This window comes from Typopeltis vanoorti, chromosome 5 (genome assembly GCF_054136105.1).
Source record: "Typopeltis vanoorti isolate ZY-2024b chromosome 5, IOZ_Tvanoo_1.0, whole genome shotgun sequence".
Classification (NCBI taxonomy): domain Eukaryota; kingdom Metazoa; phylum Arthropoda; class Arachnida; order Uropygi; family Thelyphonidae; genus Typopeltis; species Typopeltis vanoorti.
In genome coordinates, this window is record NC_143553.1 from 8,964,262 (window position 1) to 8,986,094 (window position 21,833).

General features: G+C 39.3%; 2 protein-coding genes across 2 annotated transcripts in view; one reads left to right on the forward strand and one right to left on the reverse strand.

The window, feature by feature from the left end:
* The window catches only part of LOC150106218 (glycine receptor subunit alpha-2-like), a 321,484-nt gene that overhangs the window by 145,638 nt on the left and 154,013 nt on the right, over nt 1-21,833 (reverse strand). The window lies entirely within an intron of this gene.
* On the forward strand, nt 1,124-3,126 carry LOC150106219 (protein fem-1 homolog A-like). The gene is given in 2 exon segments (XM_090392241.1): nt 1,124-2,969; nt 2,971-3,126. Coding segments are annotated over 2 exon segments (1,932 nt in total). The 5' UTR covers nt 1,124-1,193.

Genomic DNA, 21,833 nt, shown 5'->3' on the forward strand with positions numbered 1-21,833 from the left:
GAGCAATAACTATTTTAAAAGCCATGGACAAAATATGGAAGAGCCGAGCTATAAAGATGCAAACTAAACTGCTCACTGTAGAAACCTATATCTTCAGCAGCATGTTCTATGAATGCGAGGCCTGGGTACTCCTGAGAGAATCTCAAAGGAGGATATTGGCATTTGAGAGGAAGTGCTATAGAAAGATCTTGAGAATAAGCTGGATACAGAAAGTGAACAATAAGAAAATCTACAGACGAATACAACCAAAAGAAAACCTGATCCAGAAAATAATCAAAAGGAAACTACATCTATTTGGCCATATATGTAGAATGAATGACGAAAGAAAACTAAAAACGTTGCTGTTTAAAGACCAAACAGAGAATGGGGCGATGACATCAGCACTCGGCAACGACAAGTTTCCGCACCATTGTCAAATGGTGCGGAAACTCTATACACAAACTGAGTCATCTTGCACAAAATAGAATGCAATGGAAGAATCATATCAAGATGGCAGCAGACACCAATGGGCATTGGACCCATGGTTGTTGATGATGATGATGCCTCATTGCAGTTTTCTGCTTTTTTGTTTAGCCAGTTTTCTTTAGTCTGTCTACAGAGTTTATCAATTTCATTTTTGAGTTGTTTGTATTTCTTCTTGTTTTCTTCTGATGTATGACTGTTTATTTTTGTTTTTAGTTTTCTTTTTTCTTCACATTTTTCTAATATTTCAGATGTTATCCATTTATTATTGGGTCTCTTATAAATTCCTAAAGTTTCTGTTGCCGAGTTCATTAATATTTCTTTTTCTGTTTTCCAAAGGTTTTCGGTTTCATCTGTTTGAGTCCTATTTATTTCTTCAATTTTCCTAATGTAGTCTAATCTTATGTGGTTATTTTTTAACTTTTCCATGTGGAGTTTATCAATTCTATTTCTTTTATAGTTCACTTTGAATTTTATCCGCATTGTTGCAGAGAGGAGTTCATGGTCTGTATCCAGATCTAGTCTTTTGAGCTTTCTTACGTTTTTGATTGAGGTTTTCCATTTACTTCTAATTAGGATATAATCTATACAATTTCTTATTTCTCTATCTATCTATCTATCTATATATATATATATATAAACAGTTGTTTTCGTGATCATTGCTGGTTAATGTGGTGTCAGAGTTACTTTGCTTTTGTTAATGGTACGACGTAAACGATTAACTGAGCAAAATGTGGATAACAGGAAAAGTAGATCAGACATCCCAAAAGGACATGGTGTTTAATGAGCTCTACACAGAATGTCGACTTGCAGCTCCTGGGGCTCGACTGTCATATTCAATACGAAATAAATTAGATAGATTTACAAGAGAAGAGAGAAAAGAAATGGTTTCTCGCGTTAAAGAAGGATGTGCGCCTCTTTTTGTTGCATGCAAGAAAGGTAATGTAGAAATAGTTGAATACCTTATTATGCATTGCGATGCTGACGTTAAGCAACGAGGAATGTATGAAGTACCTGATGATCGTTCTATTCATCTGGTTAGCCCTCTCTGGTGTGCTGCTGTATCAGGCAAGCTACCAGTAGTAAAATGCTTAGTGGAGCACGGAGCTAATGTCGATAGTCTGTCTGATACAGGTTCAACACCCATTCGTTCAGCATGTTTCATGACACATTTGGATATTGTTATTTATCTGGTGGAACATGGTGCTGATATTCAAAAACCAAATTATAATGGCGGTACATGTTTAATTAATTCTGTACAGAGTGTACCTCTGTGCGAATTCCTTCTCAAACATGGCGCTGATGTCAATGCCCAAGATATACAATTCAAAACTGCCCTACACTATGCTATTCAGGAGCATCGATTTGAAACTACTAAACTTCTACTCGAAAACGGTGCAGATCCGACAATAAAAAGCAGGTATGGTGATGATGCACTTCAAACAGCTTGCTTGAAAGGAGCCACACAAATATTCGAATATTTGATAGACAAGTTTGATTATTCTCCTGAACGAATAGCCGAAGCGCATGAGATAATGGGATCGACATTTTTGGATGAACATCATGATCTACAGAACACACTGCATTACTGGAGAAAGGCACTAGCTCTTCGGTATAAAGTTCCTGGCAGACCACTCTTAAAACCGAGAACATCAACATCTCGACCAGCTTATCTTAATGCCGTTGAATTTTCAACTTTCGAGGAATTAGAGAGCTTAGCTCTAGATTTAGATCTCATGCGAATACAGTCTCTGCTTATATGTGAACGAATTTTAGGACCTCTTCATCGTGATATGATATTTCGACTCATGTATAGAGGAGCAGCTTATGCAGATAGTTTACAGTACCAACGGTGCATTGATTTGTGGAGGTATGCCCTAGAACTAAGAATACAGAAAGATAGTTTACTTCACAGTGAAGTTTCATTTGCAGCTCAAGCATTAGTTCGCCTTTTCTTGGATTTATTTGAAAAACACAGTGCTGGAATTTTAAGAGAAGAACCACAGTATAGTGATGTGCTTGCTGTCATCCAACTGTTGGTCACCCAGTTTGAAGTTTCCATGGAACTTCTCAGTATTAAACCTGTTTTTAAAAGGCAACAGGATAATTTTGATAAAATATTAAAAGTTCTTACTCATTTATTTTATATTTTTCTTGTGATTCCTAAAACTGATAAACAGAATTTAGAAATGAAGATGCTGATAAAAAATATTTTGGCTGTAAAGCCATACAGCTCAAATGGAGATTCTCTTCTCCACTTAGTTGTTTCAAAAGCAAATACATTAAAAAACAATACATTCTTAGAAGATCCACACACAGTAATTTTTCCAGATTCAAAAGTCACTCAGTTGTTGCTGGAGTGTGGGGGTGAAGTAGAGGCTACAAATCATAATCTCAGTACTCCATTGCATATTGCATCATTAAAAATAAACTATCATCCAGCTGTTGTAAATGTACTTTTAGAATATGGGGCACATATTGATTGGCATAATAGCAATGGTACCCACCCCCCATCGTATGCTAATGGGAATTACAGAATGTACTGTAAACCCACTTCAGTATCTATCTCTCAAATGTTTAGCAGCCAGAAAAATTGTTGAATATTAAATTCCTTACCAGGGAGAAGTGCCAGTGCTTCTAGAAAGTTTTATAAGCATTCATTAAATTCTGGTTGCCAAGTAACAAGCTCAAATTTTTATTTATTTACATATCTAATGGCTAATATATTTTTAAAGACTTCAAGGTACATCTGTATTTTAGAATTGTTTTCCAGATTTCGGTAATGTGTGAAAGTGAATGGCTAGAAATATTTTTTAAAAACTGTTGCATGGTTTATAGTTGATTTTATTAGATAGCTATCCTTTGAGAGTTAAATTTTAATACTCCATAACAATCTGAAGAGACCAAAGAATATCTATACTGCTTTGGTAAGTTTCAAAGTAGTAATTAGTGTTTATTTAGTGATTCCCCCCTCCCCCCCCAAAAAAAAAGGGCTGTAAAATAAATATTGATACTTATAAAATAAGGCAGAATAAATGTTTATTTGAATGAAATGTGTTTTATACTATGAAAATATCCCGTGTGAATTTGAGAATAAAATTCGGGGCATATTGTTTAACCTTTATATCAATGACATAGCCAGTGGATTGCAGGGGGATATTCAGTTGTTTGCGGATGATGCGAAGCTGGGAAGGATTATTAGTAATAGCGCAGATGTGGTAGCCCTGCAAGAGGATTTAAATAAGCTAGATAGATGGGCAAATGAATGGGGGTGTCAGTTTAATGCAGCAAAATGTAAGGTCTTGAGGTTTGGGAAACATCGATGGGATGCTGCATACTCTATGGGAGGAGTTATACTGGAGGAAGTAGGGGAGACAAGAGATCTGGGGTTGATGATTGATAGAAACCTGAAGTTTAGGGGACATATTGCAAAGGTGGTGAAGGTAACACAGAGGATTGCTGCTATTATGAGAAGGACACTGACCTGCAGAGATAAGAGGGTTATCATTCCGTTGTATAAGTCTCTGATCAGACCACACTTGGACTATTGTTCTCAGATTTGGTCCCCGGGATTTGAAGGGGATGAATTAACTGTGGAAAGGATACAAAGACGGATGACAAAGACAGATGACAAAGATGGTTTCAGGACTGTACCAGGATAGTTATGAGGATCGGCTGAGAGAATGTGGACTGCAGAGTTTGGCGGATAGAAGAAGGAGAGGTGATATGATTGAGACTTTTAAACTGTTGAGAGGTGGTTACAGGGTTGACACTAGGGAGTTCTTTCGCTTGGTTGATCAGCGGGAAGGAGTGATGACAAGAGGCCATCCCTGGAAGTTACAAAAGGAAACTGTGAGCAAGAGGGTAAGGAGTGGTTTCTTTGTGTGGAGGGTGGTTGAGCCGTGGAATGCATTGCCTGATGGAGTGGTGGGAGCGAGAACGGTCAGTGACTTTAAAGAGTGGTATGATAAACTTTGTGTTTCTCAGGGGGGACCTCCCCTCGATGAGTCTTGACAGACTTTATGTCTTAGGAAGGACCTCCCTCGATGAGTCTTTTGACTCCTTGGAGGCCTGAATAATAATAATAATAATAATAATATTATTAATTACAGAATGCTAGTTTGATTGTTCATCTGATTATTGGTTTAATAAATTATAATCAGTATCAGATCCAGTGGAATTAGCCTGGTGAAAGAGTGAGTGCAATGATGTACTGTATATTTATTGCTGTTTTTGCACTGAAGAATTATTTATACATATATGCTGTGAAATATTTGATGTAATAAACTTATTATGGCATGCCTTTTGTTTGCTGTATTCATCTTTGTTTTGTCATCACATATATAAGTTAAATGCATCAAATACTTGGAGTTTGAAAATACAGTACTTGAATTAACAATATCCAGCTTTTGAATATTGAATATATTCATATATACTGCATCAGTGATTTCAGTACTATTAAACACTAAAAAGTTATGTGTGGCAGTACTTGTACAAATCCGCCAACATTAATGTTATAAAAGCATTCTAAAGTAATGGTAATGCATTTATTAGAGAAGCTCCTCTGCACCATGAGCTGATATCAGTATTAACAAAATAATTAGATCATTGATAATTAGAGGGAAAATTTCCTCTCAGAAGTGAATAGTGCAATAACAGTAGAGCTCATACATACTAGTGGCTAAGCCACAGAGGAAATGAAAGTCAACTGTAAATATCTATAGTTTTTCTTTTACTTAAAAAATTTTTTCAAAGGGATTTTTTTTAAGCTGCTTGTTTCCAGAGTATTTGATGTATTTAGCAAGGCAGAGCATTTCAGACTGTGCAGTATTTCTTTATCTTCTGAAGTAATTGTTGTAGTGTAACTTAGCAGTTTCTTTAGGAAAATCATTCAGGACCTTGCATTTCTAATTTATTCCAAATGTTTACATTCTTAAAAGATGGTTGAAATACAGTATGTCTTGAATACATCATGCAAACTAATTGATTCCCTTGTTTGTCTCTCAAAATGAACCCTGTACTTTTGAGTTGGCATGTTCAATATTGTCATGTCTATGTAAATTTCAGTAGATTTGGACATGCTGAAACAAAGGTACATTTTTTGTTTTTGGTAATAATATGGAGTAAAACGAAGTTACCCATCTTTGCCATAGCTTATGTATTGATCTAGTTTTAATGTTCAGTTTATTTTATAACAGAAAAAGTTAAAACATTATCATTTTGTATATTTCATTATATTAAAATATATGTGAGAATTTAAAAAAAAAAAAAAATATCTATCTACAGGGTGTTCGGGATAAATTTGACAGTTTCGTAAGGAAAAAGAAAATCTTCTTTGTATCTATTAAATTTAATGAATTGACAAAAAAACATTACAGGCAGAGTTAATTACAATACTATCAACAAGATTTACTCAAAATAACCACCATTAGCATCGATCACAGCTTCAATTCTGCTTCGGAACCTCGAACAAGCTGATGCTACAGTCTCCCTGGGAAGGGCCGCAAAAACTGTTTTAATTTTATCCATTAACTGGGCTTTTGTATTACTGGAAGTGCGATTGGTGTCTTTTTCAACTGCGCCCCATACAAAATAATCCATGGGGTTAAGGTCTGGGGAGTTTGGAGGCCAAACATTTGGACTGGTGAAGTCGTAGAAATTTTCAGACAACCATTTTTGACTTTTCCCAGAGGTGTGGCAAGGGGCCGAATCCTGCTGCCATACATACGGCCTACCATTGGCTACCCTTGTTATCCAGGGCTTGACTACAGTTAGCAACTCCACGAACAAAGCCCGAATTCCAATGCCAGGGTTCTTCAACACCTGTTCCTGCAGATTTGCGAGGAATTCTGCTGTACGAACGCAATCAGATCGTCTGCTAGGGATCTTTCTTCTTGCTACATCCTCGTAGTCACCATTGCAAGTCTCTAGTTCATGCCTGATTGTTTTTACTGTATTCAGGGAGCATTGGGCAGCAGTCGTAATATCCTTATTTTGATGGCGGGCACGAATCATCATGATACAAGTTATTCTCTTCCATGATTCAGGTGGGTTCCAGCTATCCATCCTTTCTGACATCTTGTATATGAATGAAGAAGGGTCCAAACTTTTAAATGAAGAGAAGTGTGTGTTAATACATGTAACTTACGGAAAAATATAATTAATTATAAATATGTCAAATTTATCCCGAACACCCTGTATAGTCGCGACACTGAAGTGTGCAGACGTGTCCAAAGTCGCTCTTGCCTAAAGTTGTATTCTGTGCGGTCGAATACGTCAATCAACTTCAAGATTTATACCTACATAATCGTAAGCACCTAATCTATCGCGTTAAAAAATTAGTTTTCTAATTTAGTGAAGCTAGGAAAAGTTATATTAAATTTAAAATTTTAAAATCTTCTTTGTTCGTGTGCTTATTGTTACAACGGTATGCCTTCGAGTACCGGGAATTTGTGATAGCTTGCGTTTCTCCATATTCGCCCGAAGCAATGGCCAGTATAAACCACAGCAAATCACCACCAGCAGCAGCCGGTCCACGCCCGAGCTCAGCAGGAATCGGTCAAAGGTCGCAGAATTCCGATCAAGGAAAAGACGCCAGACACAGCTCCAGAGAAGGAAAAGACATCAGTCTCAGCCCCCCGGACAACAACGGACAAAGGTCAGTACTCTCTGTCTCTTATGCCAACATTGTAGCTAATACCTCCGCGCGAATTAATACTACTGCAACAACGATCACCGCACGTACAAATGTTCACCTAGCCAACCGTTTTTCCCGAGATAACGGAATTGTAATTTTCGCAATCGAAAATACCCCACTGGAAAAGTATCTAGACGCAGTAGCTCAACATGTTCCCCCAAAAAATATAACTCACATTTCAAGAGTTGCCGGAACCGTACAAATGTACTTTAGCAACGCATCTTGGTCTGAGACATTAATTGAAAAGGGAATAGACATCGGAGCATGCCACGTGAATGTCTCACCAATCGCACTTGCTCCCACAAAAGTAACAGTTTCAAATGTCCCACCGGAAATAAGCCATCAAATGCTTCGCGGATTACTATCAAAATACGGCGCAGTGTCAGGTAAAATCCGAACGCTACGCGCCTCTACAGCTAGGCCTGAATTCGCTCACATCAAGAGCTTTAGAAGACAGGCTCTAATGCACTTCGGCGACAATACAATTGGCTCCATACCCAAAATAATCAACACAGAAATAGACGGAGTACCCTACACCTTTTATATTACTGTTGCTGCTCAGTGCTTTTACTGCCACGAAGAAGGCCATGTAAGGAAGTTATGCCCGTATATACCCTGAAATGAGAAACCGGTTAACAATACTACTAACCCTAGTGGATCAGAGAATCAGAAGCAGCAAGCAGCCAACCCCAAAACACAGAGCATCCCTAACAAACAACAAAGATCTCAAGGAAACAGCTCTCAGGCCAGTACCGAGGAGACAAAATCAAGTGGTAGCACTAAAGAAACCCAACTTTCGAAAGAACCTCCACCAACATCGATTAAAAGCAATCCTAGAGAAAAGGAAACAGAACACAGACAACTAACTAACTCTGATAAAGATACAAATAACGAAGAGGAGCAAGAAACAAAAACGGAAAAAAAGCCAAAGACAAACCAGCGCAGCTGCAGTAGGGAACCTTTGCCTCCAAGCATTCTGGAACCCTCCCAACAGCCTGTAGAGGGGGACGAAGAGATCGAACTTCTTGAGTCCTCAGATGATGAAGAGGAAACTGGAAATGCAGGTCTTCCTCACACTGAAGGCCCACTTACAAGTGAGCAGCTTCAGAGCTTTCTTAAAAAAGTTCGAGGCTCTTCACAAAAACTGCTGACAGCCTATGACTACACCGCTGACATCAGTGGCCTTATCACCCAGCTGGAAGAATTAAGAACTATTCTGGCAGGAAAAAGAGGGAGAAAAAACACCAATCTCAGGAAAAGGATATACTACCTGATAAACGGGCTTGAATCCCAGCGGCAGCGTAACTATCCGTAAAGGAAGTGAGGATTACCGCACCAAATAAAACTAAACCATAAAAATAATGAGCACCTCAATAAACCTTCTCTCACTAAACGCTAGAGGATGTGCCACATCACTGCGAAACAGGCTGGTCCTGCAGCATATCCTTGCCCACCGGCCAGAAATAGTTATGCTGCAGGAAACAAACTTCCATTCAAACAGCAAAGCTTCATATCAACACTGGAAGAACTGGCCCTATACCATGCACCACTGTCCTGCCATACAACTTCATGGATCGGGAGTCAGCATTGGAATTCACCGAAACAGCGCTCTAAAAGTAGAAATAATCGATACCTTTCCTGGGTGTGCAATATATGCACTCATTACAACTCAGACAGGAAAGAAAATATATATCATTAACATATACATCCCACAAAATGACCAGCTTGCAGTGCAGGTACTGGAGTTTGTGCGAAACCACCTCAGCAAGGTCAATGACCACATCATACTGGCAGGGGATTTCAACTGCACTCTGGATCCTGCAATGGACAGGCAGCAATGCCAAGAACATCGACACTCACTAGCTCAGCTTCTCCAGGATGTAATAAATGACTTCGAGCTGACTGACACCTTCAGACACTTGCACCCACATGAGAAAATGTTCTCCTGGAGAGCCAAAGGTGGTCCTACCAGTGTCTTATACCAGGCACGGCTCGACAGATACTACACATCGATGCACACAATACCCTACATCAGGAGAGTCACATACCATCCATCTCATGCATCAGACCATGATTCCATCCTTCTTAACATTTGCTTTCCTGGACACACCAGATACAAAGGAGGAGCATACTGGATATTTAACAACAGCCTACTAAAGGATACAGAATATCTCAGAACCTCTAAAATCTATATCGAAACTCTCATCAGAGATATACCTACTTCACAATCAATTTCCGAGTGGTGGTCACTTTTTAAATCCAAAGTTAAGGTATTCACCCAAAAATATAGTCACCGAAGAAATTTGAATAAGCATTCAGCCCTTAAAAATTTGCAACAACAACAGCAATTGCATCATCCAGAATCTGAGGAATACCAGTTCCTAGAAGCCACCATACGCTCACACCTAGAGCACTCTGTAAGAGGAGCACTAATAAGAGCACGACGCAAACATATTAACTTCACAGATGCCCCTACAAAGTATTTCTTTTCACTAGAAAAACGCCAACAAGAGTGCACCACTATATCTGCTATTAAAACAGATAATGGAAACATCATAGAAAATCATGACGAAATCCTCTTATATACCTTGCAGTACTACAAAAATTTGTACCAAGCCAACCCAACATCTATGGAGGCCACGAATATAATTCTCTCCGATGTGAAAAGACTCTCACCAACAACAAGGAGTAACACAGAACTCCCTATCACGTTACACTATCTGAAAACTGCCTGCACCTCCTTACCTAAAGATAAATCTCCTGGCATAGACGGGCTCACCACTGAATTTTATCAGTCCTTCTGGGAACAGCTTGGACCTATCCTCTACAGAGTATTTCTCGAAGCGAATACCAATGGCTTTCCACTCAATATGACAACATCAGTTATCAAACTCATTCCAAAGAAAGGAGACGCGACGAAACTAGGAAACTGGAGACCCATCTCTATCACAAACACCGACTGCAAAATTATATCCAAAGCCATTGCCAACAAACTTAAACCCGCTCTGAGCGAAATAATAAATAGGCATCAGAGCTATTCCATCCCTGGAAGATCTATCCACGAAAACTTACACCTCATAAGGGATCTCATAAGCATAGCGAACAACAACAGTGAAACAATGGGTCTTGTAACACTAGACCAAGAAAAAGCTTTCGACCGCGTTGAACACCTTTACCTCTTCAACTGCTTGAAAGCATTTGGCTTTGGCTCAGGCATCATTCACTCTATTAAAATGTTGTATGCCAAGGCACAGTTTTGCATGAAAATAAACAACAGGCTTACCATAACAGCACCATACAGCAGAGGTATTAAACAAGGCTGTCCACTGTCCGGTCCTCTTTACACAATTGCCATCGAACCCTTTTTGTGTAGACTCAGCATGCTGCTCAAAGCATGCCGCCCTAAACTTCCCTACCAAACCATAACCCTGACAGCATATGCTGATGATGTTACAATCATAGCCCGCAAAGAAGAGGACTTTCATAACATACAAATGGCATACCAACAATATCAGGCAGCCTCAGGAGCCAAACTAAACACACATAAAACCATAGGACTGTGGTGTGGCAAATGGAAAAACCGAACCGATTCCCCAATGTCTGGTACCTGGTCCACAGAGGGAAACAAATACCTGGGAATTTACCTAGGAAACACACCCTCTTATGTGGATAAAAACTGGGAAACACTAAACAAGCGTTTCAAGCAAGTTCTAGGAAAGTGGGCAGCAATACGAGCCTCTGCCTCCACAAGAGGGAGAACAATAATCGTTAACCAAATAGCCACCAGTGTCCTTTGGCATACACTAAAGATTCTTACGCCACCAGTGCAATTCATCAAACAAATAAAGTCAACCATATATCGATTCATATGGAATAAAACAAACTGGCTTTCCTACTCCCAGCTATGTACTTCTCTCAAAGATGGAGGACAAAAGTTGGTCTCCATTGACAACAGGATAACAACGTTCCGCGCTCGATTTCTCATAAATGCCCTACAACAGGAAATATCATGCAAATGCACCACTGAGTATATTTTCACTTCTGCCACTAGAGGTCTCTCTCTCTCCACCACCTTAAGAATGACAACAGCTCAAGTGCCTGTAAATTTAACAAACTTCTACAAAGATGCCCTTCGACGATGGAAGAAGCTAAACCTCCAGCACACAGTGAAGACAGCATCCCTACCTGAAATCCTCATAGAACCCATCTTTCACAACACGATGGTAAGAAGCCCGATCACTCAGAAAGAATTTTTCTTTCCTCCATGGAGCTGGCGAAACGTGAGGATCTTGGGTGACATTCTTTCTCCAAGCCTCACCTGGCGCTTTCCAAATTCGCTAGAAAACCTAGAATATGGGAATGAGTCTGAGCAGATAGACACAGTAAAGGCCGCGTTTCAAGCCGCTATGCCTGATAGCATAACAGAAGTGGGGCTTAGCCCTCCAAACTCAGAAGTTTTGGCGCCTATCTTTCTGATAAAAACCAATAACTCATGGGAGAAACTTACACCCAGCAACACCAACAAGATCTACAGCACACTAACACAACAGTCGAACTAAAGCACTTTGTTGGAAAATCCTGCATCATCTGATCAAACACTATTTCAATGGGATCTACCATATCGCACAAGAGCCATCAAACCTGACGCAGATATTCAGTGGAGAATGTGGCATAATATATTACCCACTCCTACTATATTACGAAAATTTAACTCAAATGTCTCAGATAACTGCCTCTTCTGCTACCAATTAGGAACGGTCCGGCATATCTACTTGGAATGCCCAGTCAACACTAAATTAATCAGTTTGACTCGGGAAACGGCAGCTCTTACCTGTGGTAATCTTCATACAGAAGAGGAATATTTCAATCTCGTCCATGTGGACTCAAATAACCATTCATTCTGCAATTACCTTTTCATCACCGCAAAAGCGGTAATATACAACTTCTACCTCAGACATACAAGACCAGACAGCACAGCAACTTCACAGAGAGAGGCAACTGACCAACTCACTGCAGCCTTCCAACAAAAGGTGAGATGTCGGATCCTACACGAGCATCACCACCATAGGGAAAACAACACCTTAGATCTTTTCCACCAAGAATGGAATCCACGGAATCAACTCCTGGCTGAGCAGGGCGACTGCATTATAATCCACTTTCCAGCATAGAAGTGACACCTTTACCCCCCCCCCAAAAAAAAAAAGAAAGGGGGAAGAAAGAAGGATTGTTGTGCTTAACAGTGCGAAAGTTAATCAGCTGGCACTCTCATGTTAATAGATAATATTGTGCAATAGTAACTTCTATGTTCTTCCACATTTATGTTCTTATGTTAAAATAAGATCTTATGTTATCATGTTAAAATAAGATCTTATGTTATCATGTTAAAATAACTCTTAATGGCTTTAATTTATTTAAAAAAAAAAAAAAAAATGTAATTAGCCTTCGTAATAAGTGACTTCGATGTAACATACCTCAACAAGAGTATGAGCATGTAACCTCTCTGTCTGACTGCAGAGAACCAAAAACCGGTTAATCCTGTATATAAGATTGTTATGTTTACAATAAAAAAAAAAAATAAAATAAAATAAATATCTATCTCTATCTCTAAAATAAAGTTTTTAAGGATAAAGTTGGTAAAAACAACGAAAGACAAAATAAGAAAGATGGACATCAGGAACAATTTAGGGCTAAAAAACTGTTGAAGAAATGCTGCTGAACTCTTGTTTGAATGGTCTAGACATCTATTAAGAATGAACTTAGAAGAAATGCCAAGAAGAATGAATGAAATGAAATTTGAGGGGAAGGGACCAAGAGGAAGACCACGGAAAAGGTGGAGAGAGACCAGATAATAGAAGATCTAGAAAAGAGAAACCTGAACTGGTACAGTTTTCATGAGGGAAAAATTTGAGAGAATAAAAAGAAATGGAAAGATCTGATTGCTACCTGACAGCTTTTGTTGGAACAGATGATGCAAAAGATCTATTGCCTTTACCATGAGCAGACATCATCTAATCCCATGGTGATGTTGGCATTAAAGCTCTGCAATATTGTAAGACCCACCAGTTCATTAACCTATATTCTCGCATTAGTTAACATCACATTTGCACTAGAATTTCTCCACCTTGATAGTACACAACTGCAAAATGATCACTCAGTAACTCAACTATTTCATTTGTTTTTTTTTACCTCCCTATCACCAGTACTCATTAATGTCATCCTCTCATACTTACTTTTTTCCTTTTACTTGCCACATAGCAAGAGAACTTTTTGAGATTTCTTTTGGCCTCATCTGCTAGCTTTCTCTCCTTATTCCTGTTCATGAGCTCCCTCATTGCCTTTATCTTTATATTCCTTCCATAATTTCTTTGTCTACAACTCCTGCTTAATGATGTGATTTACCCTTCTGACTCTGAGTATGTAGTCTGATGCTGCTTTCTTGCAACATTCCTTGACTATCTCATATGCACTACTAACATCTTCCCCCCACCAAATCCATATACAATGGCACTGCTCTAAGCCGACTCCTCCATTTGTTATAATTACCTGCTTTGTAATTCTACATATAGTCAATGGACACCCCCATGGGTAAGGTGCATTGTGCCATGTAGCAAGTCACATGTTTGTAGATGGTATAAATTGGAGGAATATGATGCTCCTAAGAAAATTCTGTATGTCTGGGGATATACTAGTATACGGCCATGATCACTTTCCCCAGGAGGAGCAAGTGTGACTACACTGTTTACTGTTAATGGCTCTGATTCTATGATGAGATCCAGCATTCTTGAACATCACATCCCCTCCACTACATGTTGTCTCAAATAATCATCTCTTAGCAGCTGTATAAATTCCATTCCCTTTCCTGCATGTGACCTCTTTCCACTCCATCCCCATAGTTGAAGTCTCTCATGATAATTACTTGACCTACACGCATTGTACTAATTTGCCAATGCATGTCAACTACATTCTCCCATATACCCCCTGGCCTATAGCAGCAACCACATACACTGCTTGGAAAGAAGTCACTGGACAACCCCCATGGGCAAGTTGCATTGTGCCATGCACGAATCACATGTTTGTAGATGGTATAAATTGGAGGAGTATGATGCACCCGAGTTAGTGCAATTGTATCTGGATTAAACAGCTGTGAGAAAGAAACTGACTGAGTTTGAATAGGCATTGTGATAGGATGCTATGCTACAAGCCTATCTGTTCAGCAAACTGTTGACAAACTGAGCCATCCCAGGTCAACAATCAGTGATACCATACTGAGATGGAAGTATAGGGAGTCAACTGCAAGTGCTGCCTGCAGTGGATGACCTACTACATTCACTTAATGTGACTGTAGAGTGCTATGAAGAATATCTAAAAATTACCATTCATCAGCTGACACACTGAATGCAGAGTGCCGAGCATCAACTGGAACATGAATCTGCACAAATACATTCAGAATCAAAGCTCACATCACTCCACAACTGTGGAGCGATGAATCACACTACACCATCTACCGAACAGTTGAATGGGGTGTAGATGTGACAGATGCCTGGTGAATATCTCTTACCAGATTGCTTAACCCAAACTATGAAATTCAAGGTGGCAGTGTGATGGATCTGTTTTTCCTGGTTTGGCCTCAGACCTCTGTTTGTGGTGCCATGGACAATGAACTCTGAGAGGTATCCAAACATTCTGGACAATGCAATGCTTAATACGTTGTAGTTTCTATGGAACTGACCATTTTCTCTTTCAGCAAGATAATGCATCGTGTCATAAGGCGGCTGCTGTAACTGCATTGTGTGAACGCGAACATCACCACACTTGACTAGCCTCCACAAAACTCTGATCTCAACCCTATTGAACATCTGTGGGATGAACTGGGGCATCAGGTGAGGTCAAGGGATACCCTCCCTGTAACAGTCCACAACCTCATTACATGCCTACAGGAAGAATGGTCCAAAATTCTCATTGGTTTCTGTCATATGATTGTGAAAAGTATGCCCTAGGATTGCTGCAGTCACAGCAGTGAAAAGAAGTCCTACACCTTATTAAGGTGGATGCAATTGCAGTTTGTTCCTCATAGTATGGTGTCCATTGACTTCTTTCCAAGCAGTGTATTTTGTCTTGTGGCCTCTATCTCACACCAGGTATTTTGAAATGAACTGCCATCTACATTCCTCTTCTAATGACTTACTTCTAATCCAAAAACATTTCTCCATTATTCTGAATACTTCTGGAATTAGTATACAAAAAGTGCGATACCCTGTTCATCCCACAGCCTCCTTTACACTTAGTCTTTATTCTGTGATCACTCTCTCCCACTTACATTTAGGCTGCCTGGGTCCAGACTCGCCTGAACAATCTAACTTCTAATCCATTGAAATGCAAATCATCTGCCCTATACCAGTCCTTCCATCCATCACACTCACTCCACACATTTACAAAATATACACCATTCCTCCTGTACAAACTACACACTGACTCATTTGTAATCATATCCCTTTATCTCAGCAGACCTTTATCATACTGTGACAAGGAGAATCACATTTTTTTTTTACTTTTGCTCACTCTTCTTATTCACTTGTACCAGCAAATCTTTCATATCTTCTCAAATGCTTGTCACCTACCAGATCACTAGTGCCAGCAAAGATAATCATCTCTTTCACTTTACTGCTCCACATCCTTACAGTATTGCTAACTGTTAATCTTAGTCCCAGGAAACACAATTTCATCATGCTCTCCTTTAGCACTCCTCTTATGAATAACCACACAAAATTTTATCCTTTTTTTCTCTCATCTTTTTTTTCTCTTTTTGCTCTTTCATACTCTGCTTTTTCTTTCTCTCTCTCTCTCTCTCGTCTTCTGTGCAATACCACCTGCCAGGCATTTCTCCAAACTTTTTACCTTGAATTTTTTTCTATGAGGAATTCCATGTGAGCACACCATCTCTGTCATTATTATTTGGTCATTTGCTTAATTTTCCAGTTTCGTTCATGAGCAGTGCAGGAAATGAAGTAAAAAAAAAACAAAAAAAAAAAAAGTTGAATGCAACACCAGTGATGCATTCAACATCACTTGCTTCCAATACCGAAACAACAACTTCACCAAAATTCATACTTGTACTTTCTCATCTTTCATCATTCAACTCACTACTACTTCTTTCTCTCTCCACACTTCTGGCATTTGCTCTTGAAACACTTTCAATATACATGCTCACCAGTTTTCACTTTCCTTCCAGAAATATCTTTCACTTTATGAAGAAAATGTATTACCACTGCAGTAAACAACATCATGCATATTAAAATTGCCTGACATTATTCTACGACATATGATAGGGCATAATTCATAGCATCCATGAAGTATAATGCAACATACAACAAAAATAATAGAGTTTTGATATAACAAAACTAATAACAGCAGCCATATTGTCTCCATCCTCCATTCCTGAGTACTGTTTTCCTCTGATCAATTGTCCAGTGCCTAAGCTCTTCGCACCAGGCCAAATGAGTGGCCTTCTTTGTTGTTGTGATGTTCAGCTCAGCTGTTCTTCCATGGAAACCCAGTAACTGGAGCTCTTTCTGTACAGCATTAGTGCTCACCATGGTTGCTGGTGCTCTGAAACTCATCACGAATTGTCTGTACCAATTGTAGTCGGTTTTTGCATGGCACCCATTTTAACGCTCCTGTCCGTCTTGTGAGTCATTTTTGGGGTCTGCCCTGGGTGTTTTCCTGCACTAGTGATGCCAGAACATCTCCATTTGTTAATCACATCGCTGACCATTGATTTTGTATGCTCCAGTTGAGCGGCAATGGCATATATGGACATGCTACTGATGTGACACAGCTCTCAAAGTCACTGAGTTCATGTCATGTTGCCACACCACCTGTATTCAACTGCTACAATGTAATACTGCTTCCTACTACCTGTACATGGTTTTTATGTTATTAACAAACCTGGAATGTTCCATAACTTCAAATAACAGGAGTGGCTGGACAATTATTAGCAGATAGTGTACATCCTCACATTCTTTCTATGCTCAATCAAAACATTCAATTCCAGTAACAACGAGTAACTCGCTTGCATGCTTACTTCTCATATCCAGTGCCTGTTCATCCTCACTCCTGGAAAGCTGGCCTTGTGCACCTTCTGTGTAGATTTCTTCCAACACATCTTTGTCCTTCACAGCTCCTAATCATATTGTTCATATACTTCACAAGTACTCTGTTTATCCTCTAAACTATAGAAAAGCAGTCAAGTGCTTTCAAAATAGGCTTACACTATATTACATTGGTTAACGAACAATTCATCATGTGAAAATTGATCGAGAATAAAATTTATTGCAGGGAAAATTCATCGAGAGGAAAAATCATCAAAAGGAAAAATCACCGTGGGGGAAAATTCATCGAAAGGAAAAATCATCAAGGGGGGAAAATTAATCAAGAGGAAAATTTATCGCAGGGAAAATCATTGCAGAAAAAATCGCTGAAAGCGTTATTAGCAAGAAAATTGAAGTCAGTTTGGTTTAACACGTGTTATGTAGTGATATTTGATAATACATTGTATCTGAGAGATACTGCAAACTCTGATGTCAGTATAGCATTGGTTTATTTTTTTTTATTTCTTTTTTTTTCAATAATTTCTAGATTGTTTCTGAAAATAAATAAACCATCATGTATTATATTTGTAGTATTTTTTTTTTTTTTAAGTTTCATTGCATTTCAGCACATACTAGTATAATGAATGTATCTCTTGGATACATGCGACCTAAGCTGCAATTTTTTTCGCTAAGTTCACATTATGGGTAAATACCAAGAATAGTGATCGGAGCTTGCTCCACCCTTTCTATGAGTTGCCTCAGTTTGCACTACCAAATGGATCAGGTGCCACTATCCAGGTATTTGCTTATGCTTGGAATCACCGAACTTTATATAGTTTCTATATTTGGCATGAAACTCTTTGAGTTTCTTATTTGGCTAAGAAACGATATGGGATGCAATATCCCTAAACTTAAAAAGAAATTAAAAAGTTTCGAATATACCTCGCATGAAAAAAGCTTAAACACGTGCATGTCGGGGTGAGAGTAACTGCTCCCATGGTAATCAACATACCCTCCCCAATAGCCACTATATTGCAAAGGCAAAAAAACAATTACTTTTATTATGTCAGTAAATAAGGTATGAACAGTCTGTGTAATATATTTCTCAACAGTGTAATTAGAGACAACTTGGATAAAAATGACACTAATTAATGAATCACATGTCCCCTCATACAGAAACTATGCTGTATAGACTCAAGCAAAACCATATGGCAAACACAGTATCTAACTAAAAACTATTGTTATTAATTAGATGTGTGGGAGTTCGCAAAGCAGCAATGAAAATTTAACCGAACGTGTTAAAATTCATAAGCGTGTTAAAACTAAGAATTATATATATAGTGAATTCTAGTAGCAAGGCTTAAACATTGGTCATACATAACTGGTAATTAGTTTATGGAATTAACAACGCATATAAAGTATATTAATTAAAGGTAACTTTAATGAATAACTTCTATATTTTGGCAAAGTCATGTTGCCATCTTCAGGAACATAAAGATATGGTATGTGCACACAGGCACTAACAAAAGCAAATGAGGAAAAAAGCGAGAAACTAATATTGTTCCTAAAGTACTAATGGTGCCCTCTGGTGGGCTAATTTGGTTGTCTTGGCAATTGGGCTGAAGTTCTCATAATGTAAGTCTCCCAAATTTGGGGTAGTTTCATGCACCCAAATTTGTTGAGGTTAGGAACGTTTTTTAGAGCTGCTGATGATTCTTTGAATAATCTTTCGTATTTAAACTTGCTGCGGTGTATTATTTTTGTTTTCTTCCAATGAATTCCATGGTGGGTATCTAAGGCATGGTCTGCCAGCCCAGAGCGGCTGTACTGGTGAAACCGGATGTAGTCTTTGTGTTCTGAAATCCTGATATTTGTTGTTCTGCCTGTTTGGCCAAAGTAGGACAATTTGCAGCTGCAAGGGACCTGGTATACACCAGGTAGGTCTAGGGGAAGTGGTTGGTCTTTGGTAGAGCGGATATAAGGGATGCCAACTTTTTATATGGTCTGTAACAAGAAGTAAGGTCATATTTTTTTGAGGATATTGGTTATTTTCTCAGAGGTGCCCTGGATGTAGGGGATGGTGATAGATTTGGTGTAATCTTTATTGTGGAGGGGGAGAGGGGAGGTTGTGGTTTACTGGTTTACAATGCCAATAGGGAGGTAAGTAGTACGGTCTAGTACTAAAACATTAAGCTTACCTTTGTAGTCCTTTTGATTTAGGACCACAGTGGCATTTCCCTTATCCGCTTTGGTGATTACTATTTTTTTGTTGAAAGTTTATTTTTCACTTGGTTAGAGTATAATAAATTTAGTTTAATCCTTTATCCAAGTGTGAGCAAACAAAGTTTGCGCCTGAAAGTATCTTCAGGACTGGGATAAGGTGGTACAACACCAGGGCAACTCGTTGCAAAGGCGGGGCAAGATACCAACACTCCTGTCTCAGTATCTCCTATAATGCAAAACACATCTCCTTGCAGATATGTCTGATGTTATGCATTAAAGGAAGGGCCACTACCCAGACTAGTTTCGACCTTTATTGAGGTCTCTTCAGTGGGAGCCAGGCCCAAGCTGAGATGGTATCTCAGCTTGGGCCTGGCTCCCACTGAAGTATCTCCAGGTATCTCCAAGCTGAGATACCATCTCAGCTTGGGCCTGGCTCCCACTGAAGAGACCTCAATAAAGGTCGAAACTAGTCTGGCTCCCACTGAAGTATCTCCAAGCTGAGATACCATCTCGGCTTGGGCGTGGCTCCCACTGAAGAGACCTCAATAAAGGTCGAAACTAGTCTGGGTAGTGGCCCTTCGCTTAATGCATAACATTAGACATATCCGCAAGGAGATGTGTTTTGCATTATAGGAGATACTGAGACAGGAGTGTTGGTAGCTTGCCCCACCTTTGCAACGAGTTGCTCTGGTGTTGTACCACCTTACCCCAGTCCTGAAGATACTTTCAGGCGCAAACTTTGTTTGCTCACACTTGGATAAAGGATTAAACTAAATTTATTATTTTTTTTGTTATTCTTCATTTCTTGTAGGGCTGCATATTCGTCTTTGGATAAATTGGTTTTTGGAGGTTTGGCTTTAGTGAGAACACCGACTACATCCAGTCTGACATTGTTGGCGATATGGTTAGGAAGGCTGCGAATCCCACATTCTATTTGGATCATGATTTCTTCGGCAGGTATTCTCTTTTAGGAACTAGGGTGAAATTGTGACCACGTGCAAGTGCGGTGAGTGCTTCAGGCTTTAAAACTACCGACGAGAGGTTGACTACAGTCATAAAGTATCGTCCAAAGATCATGGCCAAGTGTATATAAAACCTTACGGGCGCTAGAGGAAGAGCTTTCGAATATACTCGGCCATGATCTTTGGACGATACTTTATGACGTCTCATGCACATCGGCAAGAAAAGAATTCAAAAAAATACGAAGTCAGCACTTGAAAATATACGAAAATCTGATAAAGAATTCTACTTCCTTACCACAGCCACCACTCAACGCTGTAGTCAACCTCTCGTCGGTAGTTTTAAAGCCTGAAGCACTCATCGCACTTGCACCTGGTCACAATTTCGACCTAGCTCCTCAAAGAATACCTGCCGAGGAAATCATGATCCAAATAGAATGTGGGATTCGCAGCCTTCCTAACCATATTGCCAACAACATCAGACTAGATGTAGTCGGTGTTCTTACTAAAGCCAAACCTCCAAAAACCAATTTATCCAAAGACGAATATGCAGCCCTACGAGAAATGAAGAATAACAAAAAAATAGTAATCACTAAAGTGGATAAGGAAAACGCCACTGTGGTCCTAAATCAAAAGGACTACAAAGGTAAGCTTAATGCTTTAGTACTAGACCGTACTAGTTACCTCCCTATTGAATATAATCCTACCAGCTCTCAGATTAGAACTCTCCACAGACTCCTTAAGAAAGTCACTTCTTGGCCTGTGGAAGTCACTAACAAACTAAAACCTTATAATTCTAGATCCCCCTCCCCCAGATTATATGGACTCCCAAAAATACATAAACGAAATGTGCCATTACGTCCCTTAGTGGATGGCATTGATTCCCCCACATATAAATTAGCCAAACATTTAGCCAAAACGCTCACACACTATACTGGCAACACACCATCACACATAAAAAACTCAGCCCACTTTAAAGCCAGTATAGAAAACCTCTCGCTCCAACACACTGACATAATGGTCAGTTTTGACATATCCTCCCTATTTACTAATGTCCCACTCAAAGAAACTCTAGAGCTCATCCAAGCCAAGTTTCCTCCCGATATCTCAGCCCTATTTCAGTTCACAATGAACTCAGGCTATTTCGTTTGGCAAGGAAAGTTCTACAAACAGATAGAGGGGACAGCCATGGGTTCACCACTTTCCCCACCCTTGGCTAATTTCTTTATGGAGACCTTTGAAGAGAAAGCCTTAAACTCCGCTCCACAAAACCCCACTATTTGGCTTCGTTACGTGGATGATGTGTTCGCTATTTGGCCACATGGCTCAGACTCACTCCACTCCTTCCTAACACACTTAAACAACCAACACCCCCAGCGTCCAGTTCACCTTAGAAAAAGAGGA